Source organism: Lagopus leucura, unplaced genomic scaffold, assembly GCF_019238085.1.
Source record: "Lagopus leucura isolate 7727_CA_CO unplaced genomic scaffold, USGS_WTPT01 Super-Scaffold_1, whole genome shotgun sequence".
NCBI lineage: Eukaryota > Metazoa > Chordata > Aves > Galliformes > Phasianidae > Lagopus > Lagopus leucura.
The window spans coordinates 5,717,407-5,737,952 of NW_024962250.1; the positions used below are offsets into that span (position 1 = coordinate 5,717,407).

General features: G+C 33.9%; 1 protein-coding gene across 3 annotated transcripts in view; it reads left to right on the forward strand.

The window, feature by feature from the left end:
• The window catches only part of FUT8 (fucosyltransferase 8), a 37,217-nt gene extending 16,971 nt beyond the window's left edge, over positions 1 to 20,246 (forward strand). For all 3 annotated transcript variants that reach the window (XM_042867462.1, XM_042867467.1, XM_042867472.1), the window contains 5 exons: positions 4,604 to 4,841; positions 8,466 to 8,712; positions 10,433 to 10,609; positions 15,455 to 15,605; positions 19,310 to 20,246. In XM_042867462.1, the coding sequence (XP_042723396.1) occupies positions 4,604 to 4,841; positions 8,466 to 8,712; positions 10,433 to 10,609; positions 15,455 to 15,605; positions 19,310 to 19,627 (1,131 nt within the window). In that variant the 3' untranslated portion in view covers positions 19,628 to 20,246. The remainder of the gene's footprint in view (positions 1 to 4,603; positions 4,842 to 8,465; positions 8,713 to 10,432; positions 10,610 to 15,454; positions 15,606 to 19,309) is intronic.
• Positions 20,247 to 20,546: the final 300 nt, after the last annotated feature.

Consider the following 20,546-nt stretch of genomic DNA (forward strand, 5'->3'; position numbering starts at 1 on the left):
GAATAAATAGAGAAAATTTCTGTTGTGTTCCTCATTCTCCCCCCTATACTGTGAGGGGAAGACAGTATGTAAAGGAACTGTTAAAAGTACCACCATACAGAGAGGGAAATAGAAGATTGTGTTAAGTATGTTTGTGATAACTAAGATGACGTGGACCTTTTCTTGATGTCATTCACTCAAAGCTGATATTTTCACTAAAATTTGAGTGAGGCTCTCTCCTCTAGAAGACTGTAACATCAAGGAATAAAGAATTTAGTGAAAATGTACATGCAGAAATCCACACATTTGTCAATGAGCATCGTATTGTTTATGAGGTTGCCTGCAGCAGAGTGCTTGACTATTCTGCTTTTAACTGTCTTGATTCAATGGACGATAGTACGTTTCCCTAAGCTTTGAACAGTACAAATAACAGTTGTTTTTCTTACAATAGAAGGTTAAATATCAGTGTTTACTTTTTCTAATTTGTGATATGTTTTGGTGACTAACTGCCCACTTAAAAACAGTGGAAGATTATGAGGCATTGAAGCATCACTTTTGACATTTTTTCTGTTTGATCCTGCTGACTCTGTGAATATGCTATAAAAAAAACTGGGTTCTTTAAGTGCTGAGAGAAGTGAAAGATGGGAGCCAGGAAATAGTCCTAAGACTATTTTTACTTAAACAATGACAGGGAATGTTCCCAGGCACTGGAACATAGTATTCTGTATTCTTATTAAGTTATTAGAACAGTTCCTGGCATGCTTTTGACTCCTATTAAGTAGTTTTCTCCCAAACAGTTCTTTGGCTGTGATTGAGAGTTAGTGCCATACAATTTTATTTATCTATTGTGCGTCTACCCTGTTTTAAGAGGTTTAGAGAGTTGAATAACAAGAGCAATCTATTTTGCACCAGTCAGACTATTAGGTACGTTTGGATTCATAGTATAGATGTAGTCTATGCATTTCAAATTATCATACTTCTAATAATTTTGATGGTGGCCAACATGTTGACTGTGAGCCAGCAGTGTGCCCTCATGGACAAGAACTCCAATGGAATCCTGGGACTCATTAAAAAGAGTGTTGCCAGCAGGTTGAGGGAGATTGTTTTTCCCCCTTCTTTACTGCCCTTGTGAGACCACGTCTGGAGTACTGTGTCCATTTGTGAGTTCAAGAATGACAGGGAACTTCTAGGGAGAGTCCAGTGAAGAGCTAAAAAGATGACTGGGGCCTGGAGCATCTCCCCTGTGAGAAAAGGCTAAGAGACCTGGGACTGGTCAGCCTGGAGAAGACTGAGAGGGGATCTTATAAAACTCTGAGGGATGAGTGTCAAGTGAACAGGCTTAGCAACAGAGCAAGGGGCAACAGGCACAAGCTCGAACACAGAAAGTTTCATCTGCACGTGAGGAATTTTTTTTTTTACTTTAAGAGTGACAGAGCACTGTAACAGGCTGCCCAGGGAGGTTGTGGAGTCTCCTTCTCTGTAGGTATTCAAAACCCACTTGGATGCTTTCCCGTGTAACTACTAGGCAACCTGCTTTAGAAGGAGAGTGGGACTTCACAATCTTGAGGTCCTTTCCAACTCCTGTGATTCTGTGATTTTAGTTGATTTTTTACTGCTGCTGTTGTATGCCAATAATCTGAAGTGAAAATACAACAAACTCTAGTTTTGGATCTATGTTACAATAGGAAAGCACTATGGTTTTTCATTGTCCTTCATTGATCTACAAATTTAGTGGACTGCTTTTGTTTTACTCATTTTACTCAGTCATTCATCAGGAATAAGAAACAGTGAATTAACTTGTGGTAGAATTAATGTGCTAGAGACCATTAAAGCTATTTAGTCTTTTGATTTACATAGAACATACGAGACTAGAAACACTATCTGTTCTGTTCTCACCATTCTTGCTGATGATTCCATTTAAAATATTGCAGTTTGTTTAGGGGAAAAGTAAATACCCATTCAGTAGTGTCTGTTTCCCAGTATAGGTATAATTTCCATCAAAACTTTTTCCATGTTTTTCTATCTATTTATACAAATACCTTCCAGGAGTTAGGTCTCTCTCTTGCTTTTTTTTCCTTCGTTGCTGTTATTTTAATTATATTTTTTATTATCATTTATTATATACTTATATAATTTATATTTTTCCTCATTTTCTGAGGCAAAAATAGTTGTATTTTAGATCAATTATTGCAGATATCCGTCTTTAATACCACGAGTATTCTGCAAAACCTGTACTGAAAATTCTGAGATTGAAGTATGCAGAAGCATTTCATGCTGTTAAGTCATAATCCAATTACACTATCTCTTATGTGATAATAAAACTATAGATTACAGACACCTGCACTGAATTTTCAGTTATGTACAAGAGAGAAGGCAATCATTAGCACATACAGACACAAATACAGTTGAAAATACCATTGAATAATAAGATTTTGGATTTATAATTCTGTGAAAATATGATTTGTGTTCATCAATATCTGCACTGTGAATATTCTGTGCAGTGCCAGTCTTGTTGTGTCAGGAGAGATGTGATAGCACTAGAAAACCTGAAGAGGATGATCAAATATGTGGAATGGATAGTTCCAAGAAATAAGGCTAAATAGATTTCAGTCTAAGAGAACTGAGAAGGACATGTAGTGTATAAACATCTACAAAATATTACCATGGAGAAAGCAAGTGGGGTACAGCAGTCTAGTCTCTTTTTAAGAAGACATGCTAAAATTAAAGGAGTTGTACTGTGCTGCTCTTGCCAAGCTAAGGTTGTATTTAACAAGGCTTAAGTATTTGAAGCGGTCAATCCTGATAGTCTGGAATTCACTTCAGTTTCATTAATCTTCTTGTAAAGATTTGTAGTGCCAGACTTTCTCTGGTGAATCACAGATACTAGAGATAACTTTAAATAACTTTATTTAAAGGTTTTTGGTTCCTGTTTAGCATATCTTAGATAAAATTCTGTGAAAATAATTTTTAAATGAATTCAGGAGAGCTATTTTTAGTAAGAGAAAGTAACAGCCTAAGTCAGTAATTTAAAAGAAGCTGCTCAAGGTTATTCCTTCAAACAAGTGAATCAATTAATGTTAATTAAATCCAAGACTAAACACTATTATTTCTGTGAGTACTGAAGCAGTTTTGAGGGCTGCAATGTAATACGTTATTTCCCAGCTGCAGGAAAGATGTCAGCCATACTTCTGTAACTCTGCTAATGGCCTGTTCTTCATTACAAAGGTTGTTAAGTAATAAGAAAAAAATACGGTGATAGATTTCTTGTAGAGGAAACCTGGATCTATCACTTTCCTTGTAACCCAGATATACAAGGGCATTTGGATTTCCTGTACAATTTCTCTGGGAAAGAAGGAGCTGGAATCTCCCAGCACTTACAAGGTGCAAGATAGCAGCATATTCCCTTTATTTGAGTGATAGTTCAACTGTATCCATTCAGCGGGCCACCCAAGATGCTTCTCCCTTAAAATGAGAAAAGTGAAATCCTAAAGTAAGATGGTGATGTTTGTTTTTCAGATCTGAATTGTTTCCTTCGTAGTTGAATTCCCAAGTTGTTTTTTTGTTTGTTTGTTTGTTTTTCCTAAGTATTTTAGGTCTTGGATTATTCAAATTATCTTTAAGAATGCTGTTCTCCAAAAGGTACTTGTTGAATGTGGGAAAGACCTGATTTGTTGTAAAGCTTGAATTACAGAAAATTTTATTTAAAGATGGAGCGGTGCAAGAAAGTTTCTGTTCATGTTACAAATATCAGTATTCTCACAGTTTAACTGAAAACTAAATTTACATCCTAGAGATTTTATAGGGGAAAAGAAAGCATTTTGGAATGTGGAAGTATATTGAGAGAATGGAAGGGCAAATATATACAGAAATCTGTTTTACAGAAAGGAAAACTTACGTAGATTTTGCTTCCATCTCATTCAAATACCTAAAAATATTTAGCAATTGATATATCTAAATATACTTAGCATTCACATCCCATGCACATTTGGAAGTATAGTATATTGTTTTACTGATAGTGTGTACTATTTTCTATCAGTCTATTCAGCTGTCTGTTTTGTAATCTGTAATTTTGTAATATGGTGTTTAGTAAGTTAGTGTGGGAAGCAGTTCATTAATAAATGTTTTATTCTGTAGCCTGGAGAATTGAGAATTTTTCTTTTCTTTTTTTTTTTTTTTTTCAATGTTACGTGTAGACATTGAAAGAGAAATAAAAACTTAGAAGAATGCCAAAAGAATAATAAAAAAAAAAAAGACCATTCCAAGACTGAGAACAATGTTGCTTATATGTGAATGTTGTGTACAAATATTAGAGAATCATGTTGGTTGTATGTAAATTCTGAATACAAGTATTAGCTTCTTCCAACAGATTTACAAGTGAGAAACTGATTGAAGATATTCTATTGTATATTAAGATAGTGAAGAATGCTCAATACCAGTTCACATTCACTGTGAAAATCTTGCATAAAATTTTCATGGAGCTGAAGCTTGCTCATTCATTTTAATGAGATGTATTATAGCAGGATGACTTGTGTGATTTATGACATTTGTCAGTTTTTCACAAAAAAGCATGTATGTCTTTGTGTATATCTGCTCCTCAACTTTACTTTTTCATCCATATTTACAGAACCCAAAGGACTGCAGCAAAGCTAAGAAACTTGTCTGTAATATTAACAAAGGCTGTGGCTATGGTTGTCAACTTCATCATGTAGTCTACTGCTTCATGATTGCTTATGGCACTCAGCGAACGCTCATTTTGGAGTCTCAGAATTGGCGCTATGCTACTGGTGGTTGGGAGACTGTATTTAGACCTGTAAGCGAGTCCTGTACTGACAGATCTGGTACAACCACTGGACACTGGTCAGGTAACAATTAACTCACTTAACTTCTATTTTTTTATTTATTGCAAATTCTATCGTGTAGGACTATTCTGGTAACTCTTCCTTTAATGTTATGTGAACCACAGTAACAATGGCTGCAATTGTATGCATAAACGTTTGAATTTTATTTATTCATTCTACTGAAAAATTAATATTCTTATTAAAAGGACTCTACTGCTTTGGCAGAGATTTTTTTCTTAATAAAAATTTCAGATTTTAAATATAATCCTTCATCAGTCTGCCAATGTGTTATGAGCCAAATATGAATTCAATTTTTGTGGGAATTGAAATGTAAGTAAAAGCTGTTGTTGATAAACTTTAAAATAATAAAGCATGTTTGAAGTATAAAAATAACGTAAATATGAAGAAAACGTGGTCAGTGGAAATTGACACACATACAAAAACCATATTGAAATATATTTTAATATAAACTAAACTGACTTGAACCAAACTTCAAGTTGTAAAAATAATAGCAAAGTTAAAGGTCTTGCTATATGTAGATCCATACGTTGATCCTTCCTATTCTGGGCTGAACCATTTTGCTAGTTAAAAAAAAAAAAAAAAGCAATCACATATTCAGATGGGCATTCATGTTTGAAGGATCAGATAGCTTTATCTCAAAGAAAACAGAGCATTGATTTTAATAAAATTCTTCCAGTCAACATCAGAACAGACTAGAAAACCATCAGCATAATTTTGTAGTTTTCCCTGCATATTTAAAACTTTTTTTTGTATTTGTCAAATTGAGTAGCTGTAGTGTAAGTGTAGATGACTGGCATTTCCTTCTGAATTTATGCTAAACACTAGAAAGAATTTCTTATGTTAATTTTCAGTACAAGTAACTTTTACGTGAACAACTGTGAGCTTTTAAAACTGGATTTTATAGACTCCCTCTCCAAATGGTGTTAAAATAGTAATCTGTAATGGTTTAAGTAAGTGCAGGAAAACACAGTTGATTTTAAGACTCTAAGACTCTTCATATTAAAAATAGGTAGGTTTAGAGATATGTCTTCATCATGGAAGATGTGTTAGAGTAGTAGAATTTCAAGTTTGGTAGTATGTCATATTAATAACAACTACAGGCCACGTAGTAACTGGGAGATAAATAGATATTGTAACAATGGGTAGAGAATGGGTTAACCTATGGACAAAAACAGTTAACAGTGCGAAACAAGTAAGAAAGATGCTGTGCTGCATTTCTGGTTATAGCCTTTTTATTTGTCAGCACTAGTTTAGCACACGGTGTGATACTCTTACTCCAGAAAGGAATTTTGGCTCAGTTACTCTGCTTAAAGATAGATAACTGATAGTGTTGATTGTTTAGATTAGTTGGGCCTATAGATTCAGTCAGGGAATGTCAGAACACTGTTCTTTACTCTCTTTCCGTTATATCAAGAATGAAGTGGTTAGCAGCAGTGAAAGTGGCTTTGGGACATCTGAAAAATGTTAAGGTTTTCAACAGAGAATTGTATAGGCTACATCTGTCAATAAGAGACTGTGACGCTAATGAGGTGTTTTCATAGCATACGGTTTTTTCTCTAGAAATGCAGGTGGTACAGCATGACATCCTCAGACCAGTACTACCCCAGTGCCATAATGGCTGTATACAGTTTACTCTTTGGACTAACAATCAGAGCTTTTAGATCCTGAGTTGACAGAAACTATTCTTTCCCTTGTGTTTGTTCTTTTTTCTTGTTGACAGACACCTTAGCTATAGATTTTCAATGATGCTTAAGGTTATATATCAGCAAGAATGGTCAAATGTACAAGCCTGATGCCTTTATCCTAGAGTCACAAGAAATAATCCATTTCTGACATGCACATGGTTACGCTGTATTTCAAGAGAACTCTGAGCTTATCACTGGGGTTGGAAGTTAACATCAGTGCTGGAAAGAGGGGAAAAAAAAAAAATTTTCCCTTCACTGCGTCTGTCTTTCTATCCTGTGAAATGTTTGGTGTGTTCCAGCATTTCATTATATTAAATACTATACAAATACTTTATAGTAATAAATACTTTATAGTAATAAGCTTTGAAAACTATTTTTTGGGTTAACAATGTAGGAATCCTTGGATTCCAGTTTTTAACTACTTCTGTGAATTTTGATGACTGTGGCATCCCATGTGTCATTGTCTCTTTTGTGAGACTCAAAACTAAAAGCATCTTGAAAGGATGTTTTTAGCAATAAAATTTTGAACTGCAAAATCGCAGTTTTATGTTATCACTGCAATATGCTGAAAAAAGGGTAGACCTCTTTCTCATTTTTACTTGCTGATTTGTGACATCCTGGTTGCATTCTCCAGTAATACATTGAAGAAGGGTTATAAACTAACTGAGGCGGGTTTTTTTTATTTTTTTATTTTTTTATTTTTTATTTTTAAGTAGTAAAAATAAAGGAACAATAAACAGAAGAAAAAAACAGATTAAATCGGGTTAAGGACAGGTCACAATAGAGTTGGAAGTTATTTTTGCAGTACATGATGGACGATACAATTTGCATGCTTAAATAATGGTGTGTTCTCCAATAAGACCTGCAAACCATTAGGATGAATCATGAATTGAAACAGGAAACCTGAAGCAAAGTTTCCTGCAGCTTCATTTGAATATTGTCTTTATAGCCTCTAGGTATGGTTTTACGGATGAATTGTTTTAAGGCAGGGCTGCCCAGAGGGGAAGAATGTCAGAGCTGTTCATTCTTAGTGTCATCTTTCAAATATTAATTGAACTGTAATTTTTAAAGTATAAGTTCACTAATAATTTTATATGTATAATTCAAGACAGAGGATAAAGATTAGTTATTTAGACACATATAAGGGTAATCTAGTCTTAAGAGAAAGTTCTGTCTAAAACATCTGTATGTTCTCCTTTAGTTGGTATTTAAAAATAACGAATTCTTACATGTAAGTAAGTCACATACATCTGTAGTACTTGGTTGTTTTCCTTGATCTGTTTAGTTTGCTCCTTACCTTCATAGCTTAGGTTCTTCAAGACAAGAATTGTCTCTGTCAGTAGAACAGCAAATTCTACTTGCTATTTTCTAAATTAGTCATTCTAATTGATGTTAGAAAAGCTGGAATTTACTAAAATGTATTCAGGAAGTTGAAGATGAGTGAAAAATTACATTTAAGAAAAAAAGTAAAACTATGTAGTTATTTTTTTAACAGTTTCTTGGGCCTTAAACAATTTCTCTACTTTTGTCTTAAGCAACTGAATTTAAGCATTTTAGATAGCAAGTTATAGTCAAGTAAACCTCACTCCACAATAATGCTCTGGTCTTACTGAAAAGGAAAAACAGGTATAAATATGTGAACAGAAACACTTCTTAGCTTTTATTGATTGACAGCTGCTAAGAATTCAAAGACCTTCAACATTGTTTTAGTAGAATAGATAGTTTCAGTTCATAAATAAATCTAGCCTAAAATTGTGTTTTTCTTGTTGTATTTTATTTTATTTTTTTAAATTCTGTTCTGGTGAAGGTAGAGAATGGGTTTGGCGATGTTTTTAAAATTGAAGCTTTTGTTTAGCTGATATGTTTGAAATGTTACAAGGCAGTGATGAAGCTTATTAATTAGTAAACTATCTGACATGTCCTGGTATGTATTTTAATACAGGTGAGGCTAATGATAAGGATGTACAGGTGGTGGAGCTCCCCATTGTTGACAGCTTACATCCACGGCCACCTTATTTACCATTGGCTGTCCCTGAAGACCTGGCTGATAGGCTAATTCGTGTACACGGGGATCCTGCAGTATGGTGGGTCTCACAGTTTGTCAAATACTTGATTCGTCCACAGCCTTGGCTTGAAAAAGAAATAGAGGAAGCCACCAGGAAACTCGGTTTCAAACATCCTGTGATTGGGTGGGTATTTAGTTTTATTTGTTTGTCTGTGCATTAATATATGTATACAATGATTCCTGTTCATAAGTTTTTTTTATAATGGTGTTCCAAGAGCCTGAAGTATTTTGAGGGAGTAGGGGGGTACTTTTTGACTAAGTCATCATTATTAGTAAGCTGTGCATAATACAAATTGATCGCAAGTATTCCTTTTCTTCTTGTCCTGTTGTTGGAAATAGATGTAGGTTCAGTAGAAGAATTAAATGTAATTGCATTGCAGTTTATATTCCAGACACTTTTCTATCTGTGTCTTCTTCTAAAGTGATTGTAACCTTTATCATTGAGGGGAAAAGTGTACACTTCACATGCTGCAATCCACTGCTAATTGTCTTGTTGACTGCACTTGATCATGGTGTGTGCCTTTTCTGCTGATGTTTTAATTGTTGCTAGCAGCATCTATGGATTGGGAAGGACTGTATGGGGAGCTGTAGGGAGCAGGAAGGTACCTATGTGCGATGAAGAACAGCTTGTGGAAGGGAGGTTTTTACTGTCTTGTGACAGTTTTTGCTGCTGCTTCCTTTACTATATTTTTCTTTCAATACTTCATCTTTTTCTAATATATAGTAGTTCTGTCCAAATATTAGTTCTTTAACTGGCTTTTGACCATTGACCTGATAGGCTATTTCTCTACTGGCAGATCTTAAGACTTGTTAGGTTTCAAGAGTAGGAGGAGGATGTATTTTAACTACCTTTATTCAAACCCTGTCTTATAGTGGTGTCCCAATATACCTATGATGCAAATATTCTTATTTTGCTTATTTGCTTATGTATTAAACAAGCATTATGCTTGATAATTTCTGTCGGTAAGAAATACTCAGTATGTTTTAATTGAACCTCCTTCATTTTTTTTTTTTTCTTTCAGTTGCTCCCTGCGTTCTTTACAAGACAGGTTGCTCCAAAATTAATGCCTCCTATTTATTTCCATGGAAACTACAACAGATAAAAAGGACATGTTAACACTATTTGATAGAGCAAATTCTCAGCTACGAAACACTAGTTTTCAACATATTCACCACCATTAGCTATGCTCCAGTGATGAGCAAAAACCTGCATGCTACTTGCATAAAAATCTGAACCAGCAGAGATGACCCACTGCCACTGTTCCCAGTGCTGAAATGCATTGCTCACTACCTCGCTGTGTTTGCGTTCACTGTTTGGTCACCATAAACATTCAGCAAGCATCAATGAGTGTTAGTGGGTGCCACTTTTTTTCTATGTGAAGGAGTTCAGTAATACGGATTTGCTTCATACGTACTTTCATGTCAGGCACCATTTTGTCAGACTGCCCTTCTGCTGCCATCTGTTTCACATCAACAACACGTAATGAAATATTGGTGGGAAGGTTCAGCCTCTACTGCTATACCACCAGCATCTGCCTCTGGCATTGTGGGCCCGACATTAAATTAGGAGGCATTACTTTCAGAGCAGCCTTCCTATATTACATTCAAGAGGAGGCTTACAGTAAACTTTATGTTGTTGAAAAGTCTAATATATGTTTCAGATCTTGCAGTTAATAATTTCTCAAGTCAGCATGTCATGATGGCTATCAATGACTTCTAATCATCCCTTGTTTAATGAACGGATTCAATCTGCAGCATAGGCATGAAATTTAAAGTTAAGATTTCACTTGTTTAAGTATGTGTTGTGTTTACATTCTGAATTCCTAGTTTCTCTCCTGTTCCAGTGTTCATGTTCGGAGGACAGACAAAGTAGGAACAGAAGCAGCGTTTCATCCCATTGAAGAATATATGGTGCATGTTGAAGAGCGGTTTGAACTTCTTGCTCGTAGAATGCATGTTGATAAAAAGAGAGTATATTTGGCTACAGATGACCCTTCGTTATTGCAGGAGGCCAAATCCAAGTAAGATGAACTATGATTATCTTACAGTTGGTTCCTTCTAATTACTGTTTACAGTTTCTGGCTATTGTGGGCACAGGTCTTGTTTTATGATCTTTTATGCAGTAAAGAATTTCAACTTCCTGTGCTTTTGATTTTTCTCTTAGAAATTCTTTTCATGGATGTTCTTTTTTTTTTTTTTTTTTTTTTCCCAAGTATGCATAGATTTAAAGCTTAATTCTAGAAGAGCTTAGCAATATCTTTGACTATATAAAAGCAACCCAACCAACTCTCTAAAGGAGAAGTAAAATATGAGTAATATAAACGCACCAAACTTCTAATAAAACATGCATATTAAAAGAAAGTATTTAGAAATAAAGTTGCCAACTAGTTAATATGCTAAAAAATTTCACCTGTCCAAATACTACCTTTTTGTGAGTAGATGGTCCATGACTTGGACGTGACCCTTGAAGATCACTGAGTCCAACTTGGGATATTCCTCGATTCTATGATTCTAGTTGCCAGAGGAATTTTTAAAAGTTAGTTGAAAAAATTGTGACTTTTTCAAAAAAATTATACATATTCACTATGTAAAATATGTTTTTGTTTCTTTTTTTTCATTCTATCCATGAATAAATGTAAGGTTTGTCTTTTATGTAGATGGGATTCTTGGTCTCTTTACTGCTCTTTGTCTAATAGCTCTCTAGAACATGGCTGTGATGAACTTTTCCTAGCTATATGATATCGCTAACTTGTATAGCAAATGTAACTGTTCAAACCTGTCAGTACTCATATGCATTCATTTACTCATAATGCAGCCTCTGAATTTTCTTTGTATATGCAAGGAATAGGAAACTTATTTTCTAACAGGAATTATTTGCAGCCTTGCAAGCCTGTGTATTTCAATTGTGCGATTTCTATTTTATATCTATAAAGACCTGCTGCTTAAAGTTGGGGAAGTCAGAAAAAACTAAATGAAATATATACAGTGCCACATATGATGGAAATCTAATCCATCTTTTTTTTTGTATATATACAGACGAGAACCATAGCAGAAGCAATTAGGGTAGCATAACATTTAAAGTGCAGATCTGAACAATGAAAAGACAGGTAATACAAAAGTTAGGTTGTAATATTTAATGAATTACATGGTCGTAAATGACTTTGATTACTGTTTCTAGAATAACACCTTTGATACTTCATTACCAATCTTAGACATTTTTTTTTCCTGTTTTCAACTTTTGAATCCTTAGCACTGTATGCTTTAAGTCTGTGAGTAAGATACATTAACAATGTAAAGATATCACCCCAATCTGCAGGTACTAAACCTTACAGGAGAATTTTGATTTAATGTTAATAGTTTTGCAGCTGGTTTGGCTCAATTCTTTTTTTTTTTTTTTTTCCTATTCCTGGGAACCAAACTAATTACATTTGACCAAAAACAAACAAACAAAGAAACAAAAAAAAAAACTCAAACAAATAAAGTTCTAGTAACATTGCTTTCATAGAAGCAACTGTCCCATTGTATTTGAATAACTTACATTGGATTTGATACTGGGTGCAGAAGAAGCTCTGTCTCTACGTGAGAGTGATTGTCCATCAAACAGTATTGGAATTTAAATAATGAAAATCCTGCTAACATACACACAAGTATGTTCTTTATATCAAGAAAAATATTTCAAACTATTCATAGCCATAAAAGCAGTACTGTTCTGGCTTGCAGTTAGATATCTGCACAGTACAAGTATGGTAAGAAAGGTAGTAGAGATAGTAGTTTCAGTTTGTAGCATTTATGAGTGTTTTTGCCTTTTTTGGAGTCACATTTGAAAAACAAAGTATGTTTTCAAATTTAGGATGATGTATAACAAGATGGTTAGAGACTAACTGTAGTGATTATGGAATAAAAGTACTTGAGAATTTCTGGTAAGCAGAGGTTATGACACTTGTCATAGATAGGATTGCTGTAAAATGCTTGTTCTTTAGCTGATCTAATGGTTTTCAATAACAAACTCCTGGATTTTCTAGTGTTTGTATTTCTGGTCTACATTATTATTGGCAGCATTTTCTTTAAGGTGTACAGTGTTCAAAATACTGCAGCTGAACTTGCCTGTGATGTATTAAGGAACCATATTCAACACCTTTCTAGCTTACATACGAATCTGTTTGAGGGATGTATACTGTGTATAGATGATTCTGTCAGTAAGAGGCTGACATCTTATTATTCATATTTCATTTACCTCATGAATACTTACAATGGGCATTGCCAGAGTTCTGTTTAAAAAGGAAAAAAAGAATACACAAAAGCTCGCAATGTACATATCACATTAATTGTCACATACAGATGGGAAAGCAAATAGGAGGCACTTTACCTGTAGAGCTTTAGAAATTCCATTTTCTTTGTTCTTTGTAGTTACTGTGGTAAGAATAACTTTAAATTGAGTATAAAGCACTATATATAGTGAGTGGGAAGAAGAATTAAACCTCACCTGCTGGAGGCAGACTGTGGGCCACATGTGGCTAAGCTTATGAAGATATAAGCTTTGGCCAGTTACTCTGTTTTTCTTTATGCTGTGCTTTCAGCCTGGTTGGAAACAGGATTCAGGACTAGAAGACTCGTTGCTCTGGCTGCCTGTGTCTGCTATTACACTCACATTTTAGGATCTTTAAAGGAATCCTCTTTTTCCAAGCGTGAACGTAGCATTAGGATGGGGAACTGGACGGGGTACAAAAAATACTTCTTAAGTATGTGAGTAGATCAGTACTAGGCTGGAATCACTGTGTTCAAGAAATGGGTTGAATTCTGATGGCTAAATGATTTAGAATCAACTTTAGAAAATGGAAACGGAGTCCAGATTTAAAAGTGACTTGAACACCATTTCCTGAATTAAAGGAGGAAGGGAAATTATCTAACTGTATATGTAAGATAATGTATAGGTAATTTTGGGGTGCAGTGAACCTTAAATTTGAAATAACTTAAAGAAACAAGTGCTGTTTATAAAATTAATTTTCAGTATTTTCAGTACCCCAAGGTGCATAGTAACCTGAGTCATACTTCAAATCTTTCTATGAAAATTTTAGATGTTTTGAAGTCTCTGATGTTTCTGATGATAAAGCAACCTACTGTGAAGCCCTTTTACTTTCAGATTCTGTATTTCAGTCTGTGGTATAAGAGGGATTTTTTTAATGCTGCTGTTAGAAGCACAAAACAATAGATGAGGTTTTTTAAAGCAATATCCAAAACAACACTTTTCTTTTTATCAAGTTACTGGACTGACTGTTTGCTCGTAAAAAAAAAAACAGATTCTTTAGGAAAAGATTTCAGAAAGAAACTTAACATAGATGCACTGATTTACTGTTAGAGCAGGTGATTCTCTTGGGAAGATGAAATTTGGTTAAGTTACTTTAAAAACATGTTCAAATTATTTCTCAAATTATTTCAGCCGAGGAGGAAGTTTTAATAAATCTTTTTGATTGACTCCTGCAATTGATGTCCTGATTTTTTAGTTATGGCTAGTTAACATGAGGTAGTAAAGCCTATTGTTTCCTGTTTAACTTTTGGAAACAGTTTTTCTATAGCTTTAGGAGAAAAATGGAATTAGGCATATTTGTACAACATACTTTCATAATTATGGCTACCATGTATCAAGAGTGTGTATGTAATGTTGTTGAATGTAAATGTGTGTTAATTTCAGAAACTTTCCAAGAACTCTGAGTGTAATCCTCCTGATTCTAAGAAACGTTAAGCACCACTTTCTCAGGCTTTGAAAGATCTAGTTACAGGTGTAAGTTATGGCTACTGTAGCATTAGAGCCTGCTCTATATTCTGATTCTCTTTATTAAGCCCATTAAGATTAATCCTTATAAGTGTGGTATAAGCTAATTTACTACCTCATGTAATATGTGCTTTGTAGTTGCAATGAGTTTATAACTTTGAAAACTGTATCTGTATCTAAATTGTTTTGTAATTAGCTTCATAACTTGCCAGTTTGTAGTTGGCGTGTTAGTGACACAAGTTGCACTTCAGGTTTGAAATACAATTTTGTAACAGCAGTGTAATTATCTTTGTTGCATCTATCTAGACTTTTTCATATAAAACTTCTTTTTGGTTGGAGACTGACTGAAAATTTGCTTAAACCGTGCTACTTTCAGCCATTCAGTTCCCTTGTAAAGGGTAAAAATATTCTGAAAAAGACTGTTCTTTTTCAAGGTTCTCAAAAATGTGTTTTTGTTTTTGTTTTTTTTTTCCAAAGTTGTTGTTACATGTTAGAAACTTTTGATTTCACTTAATATTTTTAAAATTCATATTTCAAATTAAAAAATTTGGACTTAATTACTAATTTCTTTGTGTCAGTACACCTTTCTTTACATATCAAAGTTCTAAATTTCCTTCATTTCCTTTTAAACAGTAAATTGTGAAATCTGTTCTCCATACAATCTTAACTGTGGAAAAACAATTTTCTTTTAAATTCGGATTCATTTATTTAATGTGGCCCTTTAGAGGTGACTACTTTTCTTGCAAGGCATCATAATCAGTATCTAATAAAAAATACCTTAATGAACAGAAACAGTTTAGTAAGGACAGTCCTGTATTCCACTTAGTAGTAGAGAAAGCAAAATGTGTGTATATTTTATGTAAAATCAGTAGGATTAACAGAAAACAGCATCCACTTCCTCGTATTTTACAGTGATGTCTTAGGCTTTCTTCTTACTTAAGTTCCTTTTGATCAATTGAGGGCATGCTTGGTGGCAGTAGTAATATTCTAGAGTGCAAAGGAGTGACTCACATTAACTGTCTTATCTTATAGCAGCAAGATGATGCTTCTTAACAACACCAGACGCTACAGTTAACAGTGTATTATATTTTCATAGGTATCCAAATTATGAATTTATCAGTGATAACTCCATATCTTGGTCAGCCGGACTTCATAATCGATACACTGAGAACTCCCTAAGAGGTGTCATTCTGGATATCCACTTCTTGTCTCAGGCAGACTTCCTGGTCTGTACATTTTCATCCCAGGTAAACTGCATTATAAATACAATATAGAATATATGTACTGATTCTGAATCTTCCTTTCTTCTTGCTTCTGTTATCTTGGTCTCAGTTCTCTTTCATAAAAATTTCATGGGACTATTGTGATTTTTTAATATAATATCTGAAAATGTAGATGACTTAGCACTGGTTGATTACTTCTCCCCTATTGAATTTATTGGGTTAATTAAGGCATTTCAATTAAGGAAAAAAAAACGTTTTCTAGTTTTACATAAAGTTAATATGTAACTTGTACATTTGTTTCTACACAGCTTAGTTAAGGCATACAAGTAAGTAAAAATAATTTTGAACATTTAACACTTCTGAACTTTGCATAAAGTTAATATCTATCTTGTATCCGTCCATCTCTATAATTCAAAGTGCTCAGCGATAGCTTAAACATATTGCTTGACTTAATAGCAGGAGTGACAAGGGAAGGAGAAATTTAATTTCTTATTAGAGACTATTATGTTTCTAGATATCCAGGAACAGGGTAGTAAATGTGAATTCTGGTCACTGCAATCTACAGAGAATTCTTATTGCAGATGATTATGCACTGTGATTTTTTTTTTCTTGTTGTTTTTGAACTTGAAGCAAGATGGGTGGAGTCTGTAGGAAAACTGAATCATGTAACTGTCACCGTCATCTTCTGTATTACATATGTTACACCATAGTATATATTAATTTCATATTCATCATGAAAAGCAGTTTTTAAAAGCTGCTGGAAGGTTTAAAAAATAGAACAAAAAACAGAAAATGGTTTTCTCTTGCATGTGGTAATCCATCTAATTCAGGTACAGCAAAATATCATCAAAATCAAACTGAACATATTTAACCTACGTTCGTCAAATATGCTCTCTGTTTAGGAAAGCTTTCAGTTGTAGATGGTAATAGGTTGTGATCTTATGCAAATGTTCTATTATGTGGAAAAACTCAAAGTTAAAAAATTACTTCAAAAAAAAGTTTTCTCTAACTTCAAATGTAAATTGTTTTCTGCGCTGTACTGAAAAATAAATAAGCATAATATTAATATATGATCAATAGAGTAATTTATTCACATTGACTGCCAAAAGTCATAATTGTGTTATTATGACAAGAAGACAGCAAAACCAGAGAAAAATGTAGAAAAGTCCTTTATCTCTTAGTCGTGCTTATGGTTGCATTTTGCTCACTATTCATTAGACCATGTGAAGAAAACTACTTTTTAAAAAGCATATTTAGAAGGTTATTAATGTTGGCTACTTCAGGACAAGATAGGAATAAATTCCAAAGTAAAAAATCCCTGGTAGGAAAAGTCTGTGAGAAGCCATCCACTTAAAAAAAAAAAATAAATAAAATAAAAAAAAAAAATGCTGTATTCACCTGAACTATTTTCACAAGGTGATTATCAGCTAAGACCTAGGACTGTGTATGTCAGATGTGGTAAAAATTTCACGTTCTAAAGGAAGTGTTATGTGCTTTATGGTAAAAAAAAAAAAAAACAAAAACAAAAACAAAAACAAAAACAGAAACACAAAAACCTCAAAACAAAACAAAACAAAAAAAAAACCCCACAACTTAATGAGAAATCTATGATGTGATCTGCTATTATATTTAGATAGCCGTGTTAAAAACATATCGGATATAAGTGTAGAAGAACAGTGTTTAAATTTAGGTTTTAGAATTGCTTTGACAGAATATATTTTAGGTGAATTGTAGCTGTTTCAAAAGAAGAACGTATGCTAAAATAAATTAGTATAGTTAAAGTCATAAAGATTGAAGGTGACCTCTGGAGGTCATCTGGTATTAACCCCCCTTTGAGAGTACGTTTGAGTTGCACAGTATCCTTGAGCTCTATCCTCATTCTCCATCTCTGTGCATTAACAGTAGATATTTTTCTGGATGACAGTTTTCAGCAGTGTAAAATTCTGCTGAAGTCTAGAAAGTCTTGTATTAAACTGTAACTTTCAGTAGCTGGGACTGTAATTTAGTCCAACCTCATTTACTCTTAGTGATTTCTTTTGCTTTAATGATTCATGCTCCTCAATTTTGCTGGACATGTACCAATGCAAATATCTGCAGTGTTTTCTTCTATTGTACTTCTCTAAGATCTATTGCAGTTTTTTTCTGATGTTGAGAAATATTTCGCTTTTACTGAATTAAAAATTCGTTTCTAACATTTGATATACTGTCACTGTCCTGTCATCAATGAAATAAATAGTTTGGCAGATGCTATGGCTAGACTGTAAGCAAAACCAGGCTAATGATGACCATCCAATATGTAATCTGTGTGAAGAGAAAGTAAGGGTGGGAATTTATTTTCCGAGTGATTTTGGACTGTCTATTCTATCTTGGATTTTTTCCATTTTCTTTTCCTTGAGGGGGGAAGAAAAAAAACAAATTGTTCACTACAGAGGTATTTTTAGAAAATTACTGTATACTTGAATAAGGTCAAACTTTTTTGGAAATATCCTATGTTCTTATTTGTGCTATGAAAGCTAAATGAATATTGAGTGTAAGTTTGTTGCTTAAAAATTAGGCCTGCCAAGAGAAGGCTAAAATCTACCTTTACTCTGTTTGCTCTGTGTCACATTAATTGAAATGTGTGAAAAAGCCACAGAGCAGTAAAACAAATCATAAAACAACTGCAGAATTAAGGTTGTGCATTAAATAAACAGCTGTTTTGTCTCTTCAGTCTTCATTTAGATGAAGTTGTAGCTCTGTCTGCGAGACTTATTTTTCCTGATAATCTCACTTTCTTTCAGGGTTTACTAGTCCTATATTTTGCATTGTAACTGTAAGTATGGAGTTTGCAAAGCAAATAAATCTATGAAGAAAAATAAGAAACAATTGTGCTTAGTTGAATGTGTAATTCTTTATGTGGATTCTTTGCCTGCTCTTGTTGACAGGTTAGTTTTCTAGGTTCACAGCTATAAAGGAAGTAATTACTGAATGGAAACTTTCAGTGCTTTGTCAGATTTGAAGGATTTACAAGAATGACTCATACTGAAAAGATTTAAAATCTTTCAGAGTTGTGTGTCTTTCCTCATCATTGGGTGCACACATGCAGAGAACAAAACTTCAAAAACCACAAACTGTAACATCTTACTCAAGTAATGGTAATCAAAATCAGAGAAAGATATAGTAATCTAGATTACAAGTCAGAGAAATCACAGTGACCAAATCAGGCATTTGACATGTGAGACTGAATGTGTATCTATGTGGCCCGTGCATCCCAAGGTCCTGAAGGCCACTGCCTGATGTAATTGCCAAGCTAATCTCCATCATACCCAAAAAGTCATATCTGTCACAAGAAGGCCCCAGTGACTGCAAAAATCACACCCATTTTTAAGGAAGGGAGAAAGGAAGATCCAGGACCATCATTACTACAGAGTAGACTTTGAAAATGTAAGTTCTAAAAGTTCATCAAGAAGTAAAATATACTTTAGTCAAAAAAGAAAACAAATTTGCTTTTATGTTTGATTAGCTGCAAGTTATTCATTTTAAAAGGCAGAATGGCTAGTATACAGAATCCCAGTTCAGAGCTGCGTGCTTCTTGTTAGCAAATACATAGTGTTTTCAAATACTTCTTAAAAAGTAATCTTGTTCTTCCTTTTGTAAAATATACTTGTTACACATTGTTTACTATGATATATTTTAGGCACAAGCAACAATATTTATAAGTTCTCTTTTTTTTTTTTTTTATTTCCAAGGTTTGTCGAGTTGCCTATGAAATTATGCAGACATTGCATCCAGATGCTTCAGCATATTTCCATTCTTTGGATGATATCTACTACTTTGGGGGACAGAATGCACATAACCAGATTGCTGTTTATGCTCATCATCCACGAACTGCTGATGAAATTCCTATGGAACCTGGAGACATAATTGGAGTAGCTGGAAATCACTGGGATGGTTATTCAAAAGGAATCAATAGGAAATTAGGAAAAACAGGCCTGTACCCGTCCTATAAAGTTAAGGAGAAAATTGAGACAGTCAAGTACCCTACATACCCAGAAGCTGAAAAGTAGAATAACAGGAAGACGTATGGCAGTAATTCTCACTTCTTTGACTCAAATCAGTCAACATACTAATGGTTTATATGGGATTTGAATTTGCATTTTAACATGCATTTAAAATCAAAGCCTTTGGTAATGAAACTGGAAAAGAAACTGAGAACAAATGGATGGGCTGTTATCTGAACTCACTCCTAAACATTTTTTGTTATATGCACTATCACACATGCACACCACAAGCGCATACAGCAGGAAAACTGTTGTTTTATACTTTTTGTCTCTTCAAGATTTGTCCCAGTCAGTAGTCTCATGTGAGCTTTCAGCTCTTCTCTCTGCCATTATATGACAATAATGCTCAGACTTATAACACTGCCATATTGTGTAATTTGAGTAACATGAACATATTTTGTATGTGCAAAATTTAAAACATGGTGCCTATATTTGAAAGATTTGTGACATTTTTAAAAGAGCCATGCCTATTTCACTGATGCGCAAGAGTCAGTTTTCAACTGTTACCATGATCACTGAATTTGCTTCAAAGAGATTCAAATTTCAGACTAGATTTCTTTACAAGTTTATTTTTAGCGTTCCATTGGTTACTTCTCATGATTAATAAAATAAAGGATACATCCAACAATGAAATAGTCACTGTCTGTTAGGAACTTTTGTAAAACAATGCCATAAACAAATTTGTCTGTGCTGAATGTTTTTGAACGTTGCTTTTGATTTAAAACAAAACAACAGGGAAAAAAAAAAAAGGAAGGAAAAAGTGGCAGAACTGGAGTTTTATCAAACGTACATGCACTTAGAATGACAACAGGTGGTGGCAAAGTGGTTCTGTGGACAGCGGGTTTTAGCAGGATGATTCCAGTGGCTTATTTTCTTACATCCACTTTCAAGCATTTTCTTTTATGTTTCTCTTTCAAAAGTGTTT